The sequence below is a fragment of the Entelurus aequoreus genome, linkage group LG14 (assembly GCF_033978785.1).
Source record: "Entelurus aequoreus isolate RoL-2023_Sb linkage group LG14, RoL_Eaeq_v1.1, whole genome shotgun sequence".
NCBI lineage: Eukaryota > Metazoa > Chordata > Actinopteri > Syngnathiformes > Syngnathidae > Entelurus > Entelurus aequoreus.
Window position 1 is genome coordinate 13,442,433 of NC_084744.1, and position 17,283 is coordinate 13,459,715.

At 36.4% G+C, this 17,283-nt stretch overlaps 1 protein-coding gene across 1 annotated transcript; it reads left to right on the forward strand.

The window, feature by feature from the left end:
• Positions 1-5,833: 5,833 nt before the first annotated feature.
• LOC133664414 (ubiquitin-conjugating enzyme E2 A-like) lies at positions 5,834-14,117 on the forward strand. The gene is made up of 7 exons (XM_062069021.1): positions 5,834-6,045; positions 7,237-7,317; positions 7,392-7,417; positions 10,740-10,829; positions 13,406-13,494; positions 13,570-13,725; positions 13,831-14,117. Exons 1-6 carry the CDS (start codon positions 6,002-6,004, stop codon positions 13,696-13,698), a joined length of 459 nt encoding a protein of 152 aa, XP_061925005.1. The 5' UTR covers positions 5,834-6,001; the 3' UTR covers positions 13,699-13,725; positions 13,831-14,117.
• Positions 14,118-17,283: the final 3,166 nt, after the last annotated feature.

Below are 17,283 nucleotides of genomic sequence, written 5' to 3' on the forward strand. Positions count from 1 at the left end.
TGCAAGACTTGATTCCAACTTTTTTCTTTAGATTCTTGTAAAATGCCAACTTTTTCCTCACAAAATTTCAATTTAATTGCAATCTAGTGTTGTCCCGATACCAATATTTTGGTACCGGTACGGCAGGGGTGTCCAAACTTTTTCCACTGAGGGCCGCACACGTAAAAATTCAAGCATGTGGGGGCCATTTTGATATTTTTCCTTTTTAAACCATAACAAAATATATGGATATTTTATTTTTATTTTACCCATAAAGGGTCTCGGTCATTACATTGTTAAAAATAATTCAAATTATTATTATTTTTTATTTACAGTAAATCTCTTATCAACTTAAAGTCGATATAAAGTAATAAAAAAAAGGTTTTATGGCTATTATGGCAAAAACAATTTTGTTTTTTATAGTAAAACTGAAATATGCAGTATTTAGTCATTACAGCCATAAAAGATCAATAATGCATGGATTTTAATTCCTTAATATTTTTGAGTAATTACAGTGAAAAGATAAATAAAATACCACTAAATATATTTGGGATCCAAAAGGTGCCCCACTCATAAAGTGATACGTTTTTATTAGGTTTTTCTGTTACTTTCAACACTTAAGTTACGAGATCAACATCAGATACATTTGTCGATTTTACGTTTGAACTATTATTTTGTTTGTTTTATGCTCTTTTGTCAAATAAAATGATGTTTTTATATGGCAACTACACAATATATGCAATATTTACCACATAAAACATTTTAAAGTGAAATATTTGAAGAATTGTAGCTTTGAAAATAATTCATTATATCATTGATTTTTTGTCTTTTTTTGGGGGGGGGGGAGCAATGGCAAAAAAAGAAAAATAAAGAAAGACAAAAGAAAAAAAAAAAGCCTGCATGGCAGCTTTGTGTCAACATTGCAACTTTTCTCGTTAGATTTCACCTCATTCATTTTTATTTTTGCAATAGTATTTCCAGCTGCGGGCCGCAAATGGCCCCCGGACCGCACTTTGGACACCCCTGCGGTACAGTATAGTACCGAATATGATTAATTAGTATCGCGGTACTATATTAATACCGGTATATCGTACAACCATATTGCAATTTTATCTAATATCTTTATTCTCATAAAAAAGATTTTATTTTTTTACATGTTTCCGGTTATTTTACCTTATTTATGAGTCCCATTGTTTTTCTTTTCTTGGATTAATACAACTTTACAACCTAGCGCAGAGCTCAAATACGGATGTTTTGTTAGCTTAGCACAAAGTGTGGCCCAGGGACCATTTGTGGACAGCAACTACTTTTTTAACAGCCCGCGACACATTCTAAATATATTACAGAAAAAAACCCATTGAAAAGTGGGAAAAAAAGAGCACACAGGTGAAATGTAATGAGAAAATGTTGACTCTTAAAAACCATGCTGTAATTTCTAAAAAAAAAAAAAAAAAAATGAATCAAAATCTAATTTGTCATGATTTGATCTAATGAAGACTCCAATTACTTCACATCAAATATTCCACTTTGAAATATATATATTTTTTGGGGGCGGTACTGTATATTTGGTATATTTTCCAGTAAAAATAAACAGTTTTCTATGACAAAAATAGCATAAAATTAAAAAATAATAATTACAACCAACGGATTGATTTGAAGTTGATCTGGAGATTTCACCGTTTAAAGTAAAACAATATATATATGTACGACTTATTTTTAAGTTCTTTTAGATCCCTGAGAATTTTAGTGGGATTTTCTTTTAACTGTCATTGTTCAAAACATGATAATGAATTAAAATCAATGTTATAAATTATTTACCTAGTCAAGGCTCCCGATACTTCACATCAAATATTCCACTTTCAAAATATTTTTTTGGGGGGAAGATACTGCTTATTTTCTTGTTTTGCCATAAAAAAAACAGGGTTTTCTCAAACAAAAGGGGCATAAAAAATTAACTTTATATCGACAGATCTAGATTGAGAGCACATGTGTCAAACTTAAACATTGTTTGAGCTAACCTGCCTCATCATTTTATGTGCTCAGCCAAATAATTTCATTGTGGCCCGCAACATTTATGTGAGCTATAGAAAAGGCTGGAAAACAGCACTTTCTGGCTAAATGTATTAGTAATGTATACTTTTAATTTTGACAGACAAATGTATACTGCATATGTTCTACACTTGAATAATATCTGATCATGTGACAAGATGTTCCAAGCATTTTCTTTGGTTATCAAAAATGAATACTTCAATATTCGCTTACTAACTTGATTTATGATTTGAAAACAAGTTATCCAATAATCTGTGAGTAAAAAGTCTAATAATTGAAAATAGTTAGTTTTGCAAATGTGTAAAAAACTAGTATTTGTTTATATTCATACTGTTACAATCAGCCGTCATTGCAATGTGGTCCTCAATAAAAACGAGTTTGACATCCCTGACCTAGAGATTTAAACGTTGTAAATATAAATATATATATATATATATATATATATATATATATATATATATATATATATATATATATATATATATATATATATATATATATATATATATATGTGTGTGTGTGTGTGTGTGTGTGTGTGTGTGTGTGTGTGTGTGTACAAACCCCAAAACAAGTGAAGGTGGCCCCATTGTGTAAATCGTAAACAAAAACAAAATACAATGATTTGTAAATCATTTTCAACCTATATTCAGTTGAATAGACTGCAAAGACAAGATACTTGACATTCGAACTGGTAAACTTTGCTATTTTTTGCAAATATTAGCTCATTTAGAATTTGATGCCTGCAACATGTTTCAAAAAAGCTGGCACAAGTGGCAAAAAAGACTGAGAAAGTTGAGGAATGCTCATCAAACACTTATTTGGAACATCCCACAGGTGGACAGGCTAATTGGGAACAGGTGGGTGCCATGATTGGGTATAAAAGCCGCTTCCATGAAATGCTCAGTCATTCACAAACAAGGATGGGGCGAGGGTCACCACTCTGTGAACAAATGCGTGAGCAAATTGTCGAACAGTTGAAGAACAACATTTCTCAACGAGCTATTGCAAGGAATTAAGGGATTTCACCATCTACGGTCCGTAATATCATCAAAAGGTTCAGAGGATCTGGAGAAATCACTGCACCTTAGCGGCAAGGCCGTGAATTTCAATCCTTCAGGCGGTACTGCATCAAAAAGTGACATCGGTGTGTAAAGGATATTACCACACTTCAAAAAACCACTGTCAGTAACTAAAGTTAGGCGCTACATCTGCAAGTGCAAGTTAAAACTCTTATCAACAACACCCAGAAACGCTGCCGGCTTCGCTGGGCCCGAGCTCATCTAAGATGGACTGATGCAAAGTGGAAAAGTGTTCTGTGGTCTGACGAGTCCACGTTTCAAATAGTTTTTGGAAACTGTGGACTTCGTGTCCTCCGCACCAAAGAGGAAAAGAACCAGGACTGTTATAGGTGCAAAGTTGAAAAGCCAGCATCTGTGATGGTATGGGGGTGTATTAGTGCCCAAGACATGGGTAACTTACACATCTGTGAAGGCACCATTAATGCTGAAAGGTACATACAGGTTTTGGAGCAACATATGTTGCCATGCAATCAACGTTATCATGGACGCCCCTGCTTATTTCAGCAAGACAATGCCAAGCCACGTGTTACAACAAGAAAGAGTGCGGGTACTAGACTGGCCTGCCTGTAGTCCAGACCTGTCTCCCATTGAAAATGTGTGGCACATTATTAAGTATAAAATACGACAAAGGAGACCCCGGACTGTTGAACAACTTAAGCTGTACATCAAGCAAGAATGGGAAAGAATTCCACCTGAAAAGCTTCAAAAATGTGTCTCCTCAGTTCCCAAACGTTTACTGAGTGTTGTTAAAAGGAAAGTCCATGTAACACAGTGGTAAAAATGCCCCTGTGCCAACTTTTTTGCAATGGGTCGCTGCCATTAAATTCTAAGTTAATGATTATTTGCAAAAAAAAAAATTAAGTTTCTCAGTTTGAACATTAAATATCTTGTCTTTGCAGTCTATTCAATTAAATATAGGTTGAAAAGGATTTGCAAATCATTGTATTCTGTTTTTATTTACGAATTACACAACGTGCCAACTTCACTGGTTTTGTATGTATATATGAATATATATGAATGTATATATATATATATATATATACTGTATATATATATGAATACTTATTTGTGTGTGTGTATATATATATATAGTGAAGTGAAGTGAATTATATTTATATAGCGCTTTTCTCTAGTGACTCAAAGCGCTTTTACATAGTGAAACCCAATATCTAAGTTACATTTAAACCAGTGTGGGTGGCACTGGGAGCAGGTGGGTAAAGTGTCTTGCCCAAGGACACAACGGCAGTGACTAGGATGGCGCAAGCGGGGATCGAACCTGCAACCCTCAAGTTGCTGGCACGGCCACTCTACCAACCGAGCTATACCGCCCCATGTATGTATATACCTGTATATACACGTTAGGTCAGGAAAAAAACACAAGAGGCTATATCATCCCTACAAGCCTATTTCGCAGATTTCCCTGCTCGTCGGGGGATTTTTTTTTAGTTAGGTCAGGAAATAACACAAGAGGCTATATCATCCCTACAAGAATGTTTGGCAGGTTTCCCCTGAAGCGCAGGGAAAACCTGTGAAACAGGCTTGTAGGGATGATATAGCCTCTTGTGTTTTTTCCTGACCTAATGTATATTGAGCAATGTATAACGGATAAACCACAGAAAACTTGACGATATACACTACCGTTCAAAAGTTTGGGGTCAACCAAACAATTTTGTGGAATAGCCTTCATTTCTAAGAACAAGAATAGACTGTCGAGTTTCAGATGAAAGTTCTCTTTTTCTGGCCATTTTGAGCGTTTAATTGACCCCACAAATGTGATGCTCCAGAAACTCAATCTGCTCAAAGGAAGGTCAGTTTTGTAGCTTCTGTAACGAGCTAAACTGTTTTCAGATGTGTGAACATGATCGCACAAGGGTTTTCTAATCATCAATTAGCCTTCTGAGCCAATGAGCAAACACATTGTACCATTAGAACACTGGAGTGATAGTTGCTGGAAATGGGCCTCTATACACCTATGTAGATATTGCACCAAAAACCAGACATTTGCAGCTAGAATAGTCATTTACCACATTAGCAATGTATAGAGTGTATTTCTTTAAAGTTAAGACTAGTTTAAAGTTATCTTCATTGAAAATAAGGACATTTCAATGTGACCCCAAACTTTTGAACGGTAGTGTATATATATATATATATATATATATATATATATATATATATATATATATATATATATATATATATATATATATATATATATATATATATATATATATATATATATATATATATATATATATATATATATATATATTTATCTGTGGACAAGGGCCTATTGACCTACATTTAATTGGTTTTAGCATCTTTAACGAATGAGGTAATGTGTCTGCCATCTATGGAAAAAATGGTAACATATGTAAATAGGTTATACACATTTTGCTTGAACTATATCTTTCAAATTAGAGCGCATGGGCCAGGCCATTGGTCACGTGTCAGCAGCCGGCTCGTCACCTGTCAGGAACAGGCGTTCCTTCATCAGACAACTCAGCACAAACATTACGTCATCACGGCCGCGCCTCGTCACATGACACTAGACTTGTACATGGGGGAGCACACACTATATTCAATATAATAAGCCATAGTTGTGTATTACAGAGGCATACATTGTACAAAAATATATAATTATAACAGTACGTAAGGAAAGATGTATCTAATATCACACGACTGTTTTCGAGCGTGTATTTACTATTTAACGACCACCCCCGCCCTTTTGTTCAAAGTGGTATCGTCCGTTTAAAGGCGCTGGGGCTAACCAGACCGGATTAACCAGAGAACGACAACGTCACCCCTGGGCCAACTAGAATGTTTTTAGACAAACACGAGTGACGTCATTAATAAAACACCAAATATCCTGCGAAGTAATTCGACAAAGTTCGACCATGTCCACACCGGCCCGAAGGAGACTCATGAGGGATTTTAAACGGTGAGTTGCTCGGCTAACGCTGGGACAAGCTAGCGCTAGCTCGGTGCTAGTTAGTGGCATATTGCTATCGTCTCGCTATTATTCAAAAATAGAGCTACTATAACCGCCATTTTTAACGTTAAAAACCACATTTCATTTTTACAGAAGTGTCAGTGAAAGTAATGTTTTAGTGGAGGTTACTACAGTAAAGCTAAACAACGCTTACTATTCAAACCTGTTAGCTTGTTAGCTACCGGCTTAATTTCCGTAGCCAGCACTTATTACTCGCAACTGTCTTACTAGTTATTCTCAAATTGGAATTATTTTAAACTCCTTTTAATTAACGCATTTTCTGTTAAACGTTTTGTAATATTTAGTTAGTGAACAGGTGAGAAACTGTCCATTGCTCATTATAGAACATTTTGTCTGTGGAACTGGCTAATTCTACTTTTTTAAAAAAAGGGAAACTTAATATGTATTAACTATGTCTCTTACATTTACCCCCAAAATTGCAATCCAAACTACTCCACTTTATTTATATAGGAGGTTTAAACAACAAAAATGTTTCCAAAGTGCTGGACTAAAATATTAAAATCAAGATTCAAATACTATCCTTAGCTCCAAGAATGACTGAATAGAAACAAAATTAAAAAATATTAAACCAAAATTAAATAAATATGATTAACGATTTTAAAGGGTAAAACCAATTAAAACAATAAATAGAAATAAAAATGTTAAAACACAAAGGACCACACAACTCACGTAGTGTTAAAAGCCAGAGAATAAACCCATCAAACTTAATATGTATTAACTGTCTCTTACATTTACCCCCAAAATGTCAATCCAACCCACCCCACTTTATTTATATGGCACGTTTAAACAACAAAAATGTTTACAAAGTGCTGCACAAAAATATTAAAATCAAGATTCAAATACTATCCTTAGCTCCAACAATGACTGAATAAAAACAAAATAAATAAATGTTAAAACAATATAAAATAAATGTGATTAAAACCAATTAAAACAATAAATACAAATGTTAAAACACAGAGGACCACACAGCTCACGTAGTGTTAAAAGCCAGAGAATAAAAGTGGGTCTTAAGGTTTTATATGCCGCTCACTAGCCAGATTTTAAGAGTAAGACTAACTACTAAGACAAATCTAAATATATGTTAAAAGTATCCTAACAATGCAAATTTTTTCTCATTAGGCTACAAGAGGACCCTCCAGCTGGTGTCAGTGGTGCCCCATCTGAAAACAACATTATGGTGTGGAATGCAGTTATTTTTGGGTAAGACATAATCTGCAATTTCAAATCAAATAATGACATTGTCAGCACACTAACATAACATCTATTTGTCTCAGCCCTGAAGGAACTCCGTTTGAAGATGGTAGGTATTTTATTTCTTTGTCTTATGATAATGACACTGTTGGGCTAGGGATGGGCGATGTGGTTGAAAAATGTATCACAACATAAGTGTTTTATACCAGTAGGTATGGTAATTATGGTTATTTTTTATGACCAATGGAAAATAGGGACCAGAAAAAAAATACTAAATGTAAAAAATATTTATTTGAGATGTAAACTTCCTCTGATTTTTATGCCCTCCGCTATCAAAGCAAAAATGAAAATAAATTTCAACACAACCATGGAAAAGACTCGAACAATCAGTGTAAAGGAAATTCTAAAATCGCATTGAACACTTAAAGGCCTACTGAAATGAATTTTTTTTATTTAAACGGGGATAGCAGATCTATTCTATGTGTCATACTTGATCATTTCGCGATATTGCCATATTTTTGCTGAAAGGATTTAGTATAGAACAACGACGATAAAGATTGCAACTTTTGGTATCTGATAAAAAAAAGGCTTGCACCTACCGGAAGTAGCGTGACGTAGTCAGTTGAACATATACGCAAAGTTCCCTATTGTTTACAATGATGGCCGCATGAAGTGAGAGAGATTCGGACCGAGAAAGCGACAATTTCCCCATTAATTTGAGCGAGGATGAAAGATTTGTGGATGAGTAAAGTGCAAGTGAAGGACTAGTGGGGAGTTGAAGCTATTCAGATAGGGAAGATGCTGTGAGAGCCGGGGGTGACCTGATATTCAGCTGGGAATGACTACAACAGTAAATAAACACAAGACATATATATACTCTATTAGCCACAACACAACCAGGCTTATATTTAATATGCCACAAATTAATCCTGCATAAAAACACCTGCGTTTTTGTTATGCTAGCTCCTAGCTCCTCTGCTAGCTCCTAGCTCCATAGAACACGCCAATACAATTCAAACACCTGATCAACACACACAATCACTCAGCCCAAAAGACCGTTTACCTAACCCAAGATTCATAAAGCTTATATATTTTTAAAAAGTTACGTACGTGACGCGCACATACGGTCAAGTTATCGAATGTTTAGCAGCCAAGGCTGCATACTCACAGTACCTGATATTCAGCTGGGAATGACTACAACAGTAAATAAACACAAGACATATATATACTCTATTAGCCACAACACAACCAGGCTTATATTTAATATGCCACAAATTAATCCTGCATAATAACACCTGCGTGTTTGTTATGCTAGCTCCTAGCTCCTCTGCTAGCTCCTAGCTCCATAGAACACGCCAATACAATTCAAACACCTGATCAACACACACAATCACTCAGCCCAAAAGACCGTTCACCTAACCCAAGGTTCATAAAGCTTATATATTTTTAAAAAGTTACGTACGTGACGCGCACGTACGGTACGGTACGTGTTATGCTAACTCCTAGCTCCTCTGCTAGCTCCTAGCTCCATAGAACACGCCAATACAATTCAAACATATGATCAACACACACAATCACTCAGCCCAAAAGACCGTTCACCTAACCCAAGGTTCATAAAGCTTATATATTTTAAAAAAGTTACGTACATACGCAAAAAAAAGCCAAAGCTGCATACTCACAGTAGCACGTCTGCGTCTTTGTCATCCAAATCAAAATAATCCTGGTAAGAGTCTGTGTTGTCCCAGTTCTCTACAGGCGTCTGTGTATCCAAGTCAAAAGCCCTCCTGGTTAGAGTCTCTGTTATCCGAGTTCTTCCATCTTGACTGCATCTTTCGGGAATGTAAACAAAGAAGCGCCGGCTGTGTACTGTTGTGGCTGACTACGTTCGAAAAATACGTCCATTTCGCACCGACAACTTTCTTCTTTGCTTGCTCGGCTTCCTTCTCCATAATGCAATGAACATGATTGAAACAGATTCACGAACACAGATGTCCAGAATACTGTGGAATTATGAAATGAAAACAGAGCTTTTTCGTATTGGCTTCAATGTGGAAGGCATACCCGTGTTCCCCGGGCTACGTCACGCGCATACGTCATCCTCAGAGGCGTTTCGAACCGGAAGTTTAGCGGCAAATTTAAAATGTCACTTTATAAGTTAACCCGGCCGTATTGGCATGTGTTATAATGTTAAGATTTCATCATTGATATATAAACTATCAGACTGCGTGGTCGGTAGTAGTGGGTTTCAGTAGGCCTTTAAAGTACTAGTTGAGTGGAAAAACAAGTTGACTTTATATGCTTATTTGTGTTTCGTTGTATCCATTGAATCATATCCAATTGTGTTTGCAATCCGCAAAGTATGTGGAAATACCGTTTAAACATCACAAAATGACACAAATTCAGTAAGCCATTTTGAATATTCCGCACCGAATACCTTCGGCAATAGACATCACCGTAGTAACGATTCTGCACTCTGACCATGTTATCAGATCAGTCATAATAGAAATACACTAAAATTGGAAAGAGATGTGGTGTTTATCACTCACAATCCTTACGTAAGACAAGAACATTATACTCCATTTACAATACTCCATTTACATGTCATGACTTAAAAATTATTATTGTATTCATATAGTCTTCCACTTTACTTCCTACCTGTTGTTTTCCTTATACCCGAATAGGGAACAGACGAGGGTTGAAAATATAAACTTAAGGACTACGGTCCGTTTGAAAAGATCCAATAAACTGCCAAAATGTCGAGGTGACTTTTCCTTTTGCAGCACTCATTTTTACTTTCTCTTCTCACTCCTTGCAGAGAATCAACAGCAAGATGGCGCAATCAAACCTTTGATAGTTGATACTGTTTCGTGATTGGTTGTTACTGTGTCCCTTCCATTTCTCAGTGACTACTTCCTGTTTAGCTAGGTTACCAGAGCGGGAGTGCCTTTGCATGAACCTACCTTCATAACGTCCGGTTTCTTCTCACCCAAAAAATATATGTAGTTGTCTTACATTTGATCACTTTTTTATTGATCAATATATATCGCAAAAGATAACATTTAAAATGGTTCGATAAAACATTCGATACGTATTTATATTTTTAACAGGAAACGGGAAGTGTCACTGAGCAATGGGAGTGACAGGCTAACAGTCAATCAGGTAACAATATCAACTACCAAGTTTGTTTACGCCGTCTTTCTGTCTCGCTGTGGATTTTCTGCATGTAGTGACAAGAGAAACTAATATTTTGATACATCAGCCCAATAACAGAAACGTGTCTTTAGTTTTGTTGGTTTTAATGCAGACGGTGTGGCAACATTCTGACCCTTCCAATGTGTCGTTTAATGAGCAGCTTCCCATACCACTCTGTGTAGCCCTGTGATTGACTATTCATTAAATGACGAGTAATTTTTGTTCTGTTTTGCTCACAGGTACTTTTAAACTCATTGTAGAGTTCACAGAAGAATACCCCAACAAGCCTCCCACAGTACGATTTGTGTCAAAGATGTTTCATCCTAATGGTAGGACTCTCACTCTTGTCTGCATCGCTCACATGTGTTCAAAGGGTCGCTCAAAATGTCTTAAAGTAAAGAGAATAAAGTTGAAATATTGCAAGAAAGTTTGTCATTTTATAAGAAGCAAGAATCAAATGATGGTTGTAATATTTAAACAAATGATTGTGTGGGGATCAAGTAGTAATATCACAGAAAAAGGTAATTCCAAAAGAATAAAGTCATGATATTGGGATAAAAATGAATATTGGTATAATGAATAAAGCAAAACATGTTCTAGACCAAAAATCACTTCATATTCTCTACTGCTTGCTAGTGTTACCATATCTGAGTTATTGTGTAGAAATATGGGGAAATAACTACAAAAGTACACTTCATTCATTAACGGTGTTACAAAAAAGATCAATTAGAATAATACATCATGTTGGATATAGAGAACATACAAACCCTTTATTTATTAAATCAAAAATACTGAAATTCCACGACATAGTGAATTTGCAAACAGCTAAAATTATACACAAAGCAAACTATAACCTGCTACCCAAGAATATACAACAATTCTTCTCAAAAAAAAGAGGAGAAATATAATCTTAGAGGAAAAATTTAATTCAAAACATTTGTATACACGTACAACACTTAAGACCTTCAGTATGTGGAATTAAATTATGGAATGGGTTAAGCAAAGAAATCAAACAACGTACTAATATGATCCACTTCAAGAAACTCTTCAAACTTAAAGTGTTTACAAAGTATAAAGAAGAAGAACCATGATAAACATTCTGAATTTATTTCATCCATCCATCCGTTCATTTTCAAAATAATCTTACTCATCTCACCATATGAAATGTAACTTACTTCACAGAGTATTAATTATTTATTATTTATTTTTATTGTGAATACTTATGGAGTATATTGTGAATGAATTGAGAACAGGAAGTGAACAAAAGTTTTAGCAACTGTTATGTAAAAGAAAAGGGGTAGGATTAAATAAGCTCTGCTTCTTCCTACTCCTTTTCGAACATGTTCAAAAGAGAAACTGGAAATTGTGATGTATCATGTTGTATGCATGCATGTCCCAAATAAACTCAAACTCAACTAAACTCAAACTCAAAAAATTTAGATTTTGTGAAAAATTTACTAATACAAAAAGTGACAACTGTATGATCATTTTGTAGTAATATCACCCCAAAAAAATGCATTCTTAGTATTCCACGAGTATTAGATCATAATACTGGAAGAAAAAGTCATAACTAAGGGAATAATGTTAAAATATAAAGAGACAAACATTTTAGTTTTAAAATGTAGTGGTAATATTTAGGCCTGCAATGATTAAATGAATTAATTTGACGACAAAAAAGTTTTTCCTTATTTTCTGTTACTTCGATTAATCACTTTAGTGTAACTAATAAAACTGATCAAATCCAGACTGCATGGGATACCCAGAATTTTAAATATGTGGACACTGTTTCTGCACGTCGGCTGCAATAGAGCACACATGAGAGCTGTGGTGTGTCGTGGCCGTGATCTGTGTGCTGGCAAATAGCGCACTTTTCAAAATATTTATTCATGCTCACATGTTAAAAGTGTTATTTCAATGTTTTTAATGTACATTTATTAGAAAGGAATAACATTTTAACTATTTTCTGTGTTTTATCCGTTTAATCAAACTAATTAATAGATTAGTCGATTACTTAAATATTTGATAGCTGCAGCCCTAGTATTACAAACAAAAGTGGGATATTATGAGGGACAAAAAGGCCACTATCAGATAAGGATTATGTATATTATCAGAAAAAAATTGCACAAAAGTTTTAATATTGTAAGCATAGAAAAAAGGTTTCATTTCACTAATTTTTCAAACCATGTAAGAGACAAATGTAGTTTTACAAGAATAAAATGATATCACAATAAATATTATCTGATACAGTACCGAATTGATACTTTTCTAAGGGTGCCAGTGCTAAACAATGTTCGGACCAGTATTAAAAGGGAACATTTAAACCTTTTGTTCAAAAACAATACTTTTGTATTTTTACTGGATGTTGTTACATGCAAGTTGAACAGAATAGTAATTTAAATGCTTCAATTATACACAAACAATTAAGTTAGTAAATACACAACCAGTTAATAATAATCAGTGCAAAACCAGCTGCACTTAAAGAACAGAGGAATTTGAGCAGAATTTGATCATCGATACACAATTGTAGTGATGTTAGACTAGCAATCGAAGTGTGTTTGCTACTTAATCCTGTGTTTTTTAATCGAGCAAAATTAAGTTGCTTATAATTACTTGTGCTATATGAACTTTAAGCACTGGTTAGCATGATGAAGCTCACCCTTGTCTGTGCAGGTAGAAAAAGGACATTGAACGTAACACCATTGCAACAGTCGACTCGGATATAACTAGACCTCATTTCAGTGCCACTAAAATTAAATCAGCACCCAAATGAGGCACTCATATTGACTTTTTTTTCTCTTCATATTTTGTTTTAACATTAACACAATTAACATTAACAACATCATGCTTTTGATGCACCGTTTTCTTTTTGATGTGGATGTAAAAGTAATTGTTTCATTGTGCACAGTTTATGCAGATGGTAGTATTTGTTTGGACATCCTGCAGAACCGTTGGAGTCCTACTTATGACGTGTCTTCTATTCTTACCTCCATCCAGGTAAATAAATCAATTATGAGTTAAATATCTGCTCTGTCTTCCAGTAAAAAGATCATTTTCTTTCTTCCTTCCCAGTCTTTGCTGGACGAGCCAAACCCCAACAGTCCAGCCAACAGCCAGGCCGCACAGCTTTACCAGGAAAACAAGCGCGAGTACGAGAAGAGAGTTTCCGCCATCGTAGAACGAAGTTGGCGAGACAGTTGACCTGGCTGACCTCACCCAGCCAAAGTGGTGTGTGTGTGTGTGCGCGCGCGCTCAAAAAGTCAGCCTCTTAAATCTCCTTACTTTTGTGTTTTTAAGATTTTTATGCACTTTACCTTTCATTTCCCTTCATAGATCTGCCTGCCAAGAGGGAATTTGTTTTTTTATCTTATATTTTAGCCTTGATTCTTGCCTTATTTGTGGGCTCCAGCTTTACTTTATCATGCTTAATGTCCTGGGTGCTTCGTAGATGATGTCATCCCCCCTCCCCTCCTGAGCATTATGGACTCCAAAAATTGTTACACCATGTTTTTCGTTGGGTTTTTTTGCATGCACGACCTGTTGGATATCCATACCTCCTTTCTTAAAATACTTGTGTATATAAGAAACCTGCATCTGAATATATATGTACAGATTTTGCACTGGCTGTCTCCCATGTCATTATTTTCAGCACATGTAAATAAAAAAGAGAAGGAAATACAGTGTAGGCACATTTATACGTGTTATACTGCAAGTTAAAATAGAAGGATACCCTAATGTCACGTTGAAACGCCTAAATTTAGCCTCAAACAATCCTGTGTTACGTAACATTTTAACAACCATTTAGAGGTAGTTATAGTAGTTATGGTGGTTGAGTGTAAGGCAGCGTCATACAAAAAATATGTATTTTTAACTTTTTCAGCCAAATAGACTGAAAAAAGTAGATGCTCCCCAAATGTAGTACATATTCATACATCTTTCAAGCTAACAATCATTGTACGCGAGGCCAACTAGTTGCCATATACCAAAGGAACGATCGCCACTACAGTATATGTGTGTGTATGTATATACAGTCGTGATCAAAAGTGTACATACACTTGTAAAGAACATAATGTCATGGCTGTCTTGAGTTTCCAATACTTTCTACAAGTCTTATTTTTTTGTGATAGAGTGATTGGAGCACATACTTGTTGGTCACAAAAAACCTTCATGAAGTTTGGTTCTTTTATGAATTTATTATGGGTCTACTGAACATGTGAGCAAATCTGCAGGGTCAAAAGTATACATACAGCAATGTTAATATTTGGTTACATGTCCCTTGGCAAGTTTCACTGCAATAAGGCGCTTTTGGTAACCATCCACAAGCTTCTGGCAAGCTTCTGCTTGAATTTTTGACCACTCTTGACAAAATTGGTGCAGTTCAGCTAAATTTGTTAGTTTCCTGACATGGCCTTGTTTCTGCAGCATTGTCCACACCTTTAAGTCAGGACTTTGAGAAGGCCATTCTAAAAACCTTAATTCTAGCCTGATTTAGCCATTCCTTTAATTCCTGATAATTTTAGGTTGTCCTGAAGAATTTGGAGGTAATCCTCCTTTTCCATTGTCCCATTTACTCTCTGTAAAGCATCCATTGGCAGCAAAACAGGCCCAGAGCATGATACTACTACCACCACCATGCTTGACGGTGCGCATGGTGTTCCTGGGACTAAAGGCCTCACCTTTTATCCTCCAAACATATCGCTGGGTATTGTGGCCAAACCGCTCAATTTTTGTTTCATCTGACATCACATGGACAAGGATAAAACCTGGAGGAAAGTTTTGTGGTCAGATGAAACAAAAAATTAGCTGTTTGGCCACATTACCCAGCAATATGTTTGGAGGAGAAAAGGTGAAACTTGCCAAGGGACATGCAACCAAATATTAACATTGCTGTATGTATACTTTTGACCCAGCAGATTTGCTCACATTTTCTGTAGACCCATAATAAATTCATAAAAGAACCACACTTCATGAAAGTTTTTTGGGACCAACAAGTATGTGCTCCAATCACTCTATCACAAAAAAATAAGACTTGTAGAAAGTATTGGAAACTCAAGACAGCCATGACATTATGTTCTTTACAAGTGTATGTACACTTTTGATTTCAAGAAACCAGGAACAAATCCAAATCAATGGACAAGATGTCAAAGAGGTAGACCAGTTCAACTACTTGGGAGCCACAGTTTGTAAAGTGGGAGGCGGCATGAAGGACTGGAAGTTAGAGGCGCATTTATCAGACTTGGAAAGACCTGGAGCTCCAACAGCATCACAAGAAGAACACAACTAAAACTGTACAAGACACTAGTGGTACCAGTATTGCTGTACGGGTGTGAAACCTGGAAAATGAACACAGGAGATAACAGGGCGGTTGACGTATTCCATAACAAATGCCTACCAAGAAGACTCCGAATCTGCTGGCAAGATCACACCAGTACTGAAGAACTGCTGGAAAGTGAGGATGTAAAGCTACGAAGATGGAAGATGATTGGAGAGGACAAATTTCACCACACTTAGTGTGTGTGACTATCAGTGGTACTTTAACTTGAACTTAACATTTAAACCAGTGTGTGTGTGTGGCACTGGGAGGAGGTGGGTAAAGTATCTTGCCCAAGGACACAACTGCAGTGACTAGGATGGCGGAGGTGGGGATCGAACCTGGAATCCTCAAGTTGCTGGCACGGCCGCTCTAATCAAATAATTTTATTTTTCATTATTTTACATTCAGCCTCCCATTTTGACAGAAAAAAACAGAAATGTAGAATTTTTTTGAAAAAAACAACAAAACCCTGAAATATCACATGATCATATGCTGTGACACTCATATTTAATTCACATGCTGTCCATTTCTTCTGACCCTCCTTGAGATGGTTCTGCTCCTTCATTAAGGTCCCAGCTGTGTTTAATTAAACTGAGTGTACTTGATTAGGAAAGGCACACACCTGTCTATATAAGACTTTACAGCTCACAGTGCAAATGAGAATCATGAGGTGGAAGGAACTGCCCCAAGGAGCTCAGAGACAGAATTGTGGGCAAGGCACAGATCTGGCCAAGGCTACCAAAGAATTTCTGCAGCACTCAAGGTTCCGAAGAACACAGTGGCCTCCATAATCCTTAAATGGAAGAAGTTTGGGACAACCCCAACCCTTCTTAGACGTGGCCGTCCAGCCGAACTGAGCAATTGTTGGAGAAGAGCCTTGGTGAGAGACGTAAAGAAGAACCCAAAGATCACTGTGGCTGAGCTCTGGAGATGGGAGATGATTCCACAAAGTCGACTATGACTGCAGCCCTCCACCAGTCGGGGTTTTATGGCAGATTGGTCCGACGGAAGCCTCTCCTCAGTGCGAGAGATAAGAAAGTCTGCATGGAATTTGCCAAGAAACACATGAAGGACTCCCAGACTGTGAGAAATAAGATTCTCTGGTCGGATGAGACCAAGATTGAACTTTTTGGTGTTAATTCTAAGCGGTATGCGTGAAGAAAACCAGGCACAAGCTCACCACCTGCCCAATACAATCCCAACGGTGACACATGGTGGTGTTTGTCAGCTGCAGCGACAGGATGATTGGTTGCAATTGAAGGAAAGATGAAGTACAGAGATATCCTGGAAGAGAACTTCTTCTGGAGTGCTCAGGACCTCAGACTTGGCCAAAGGTTCACCTTCCAACAAGACAATGACCTTAAACACACAAATGAAATAACATAGGGGTGGCTTTCGGAACAACTCTGTGACTATTCTGACCTGAACCCAATTGAGCATCTCTGGAGAGACCTGACAATGGCTGTCCACCA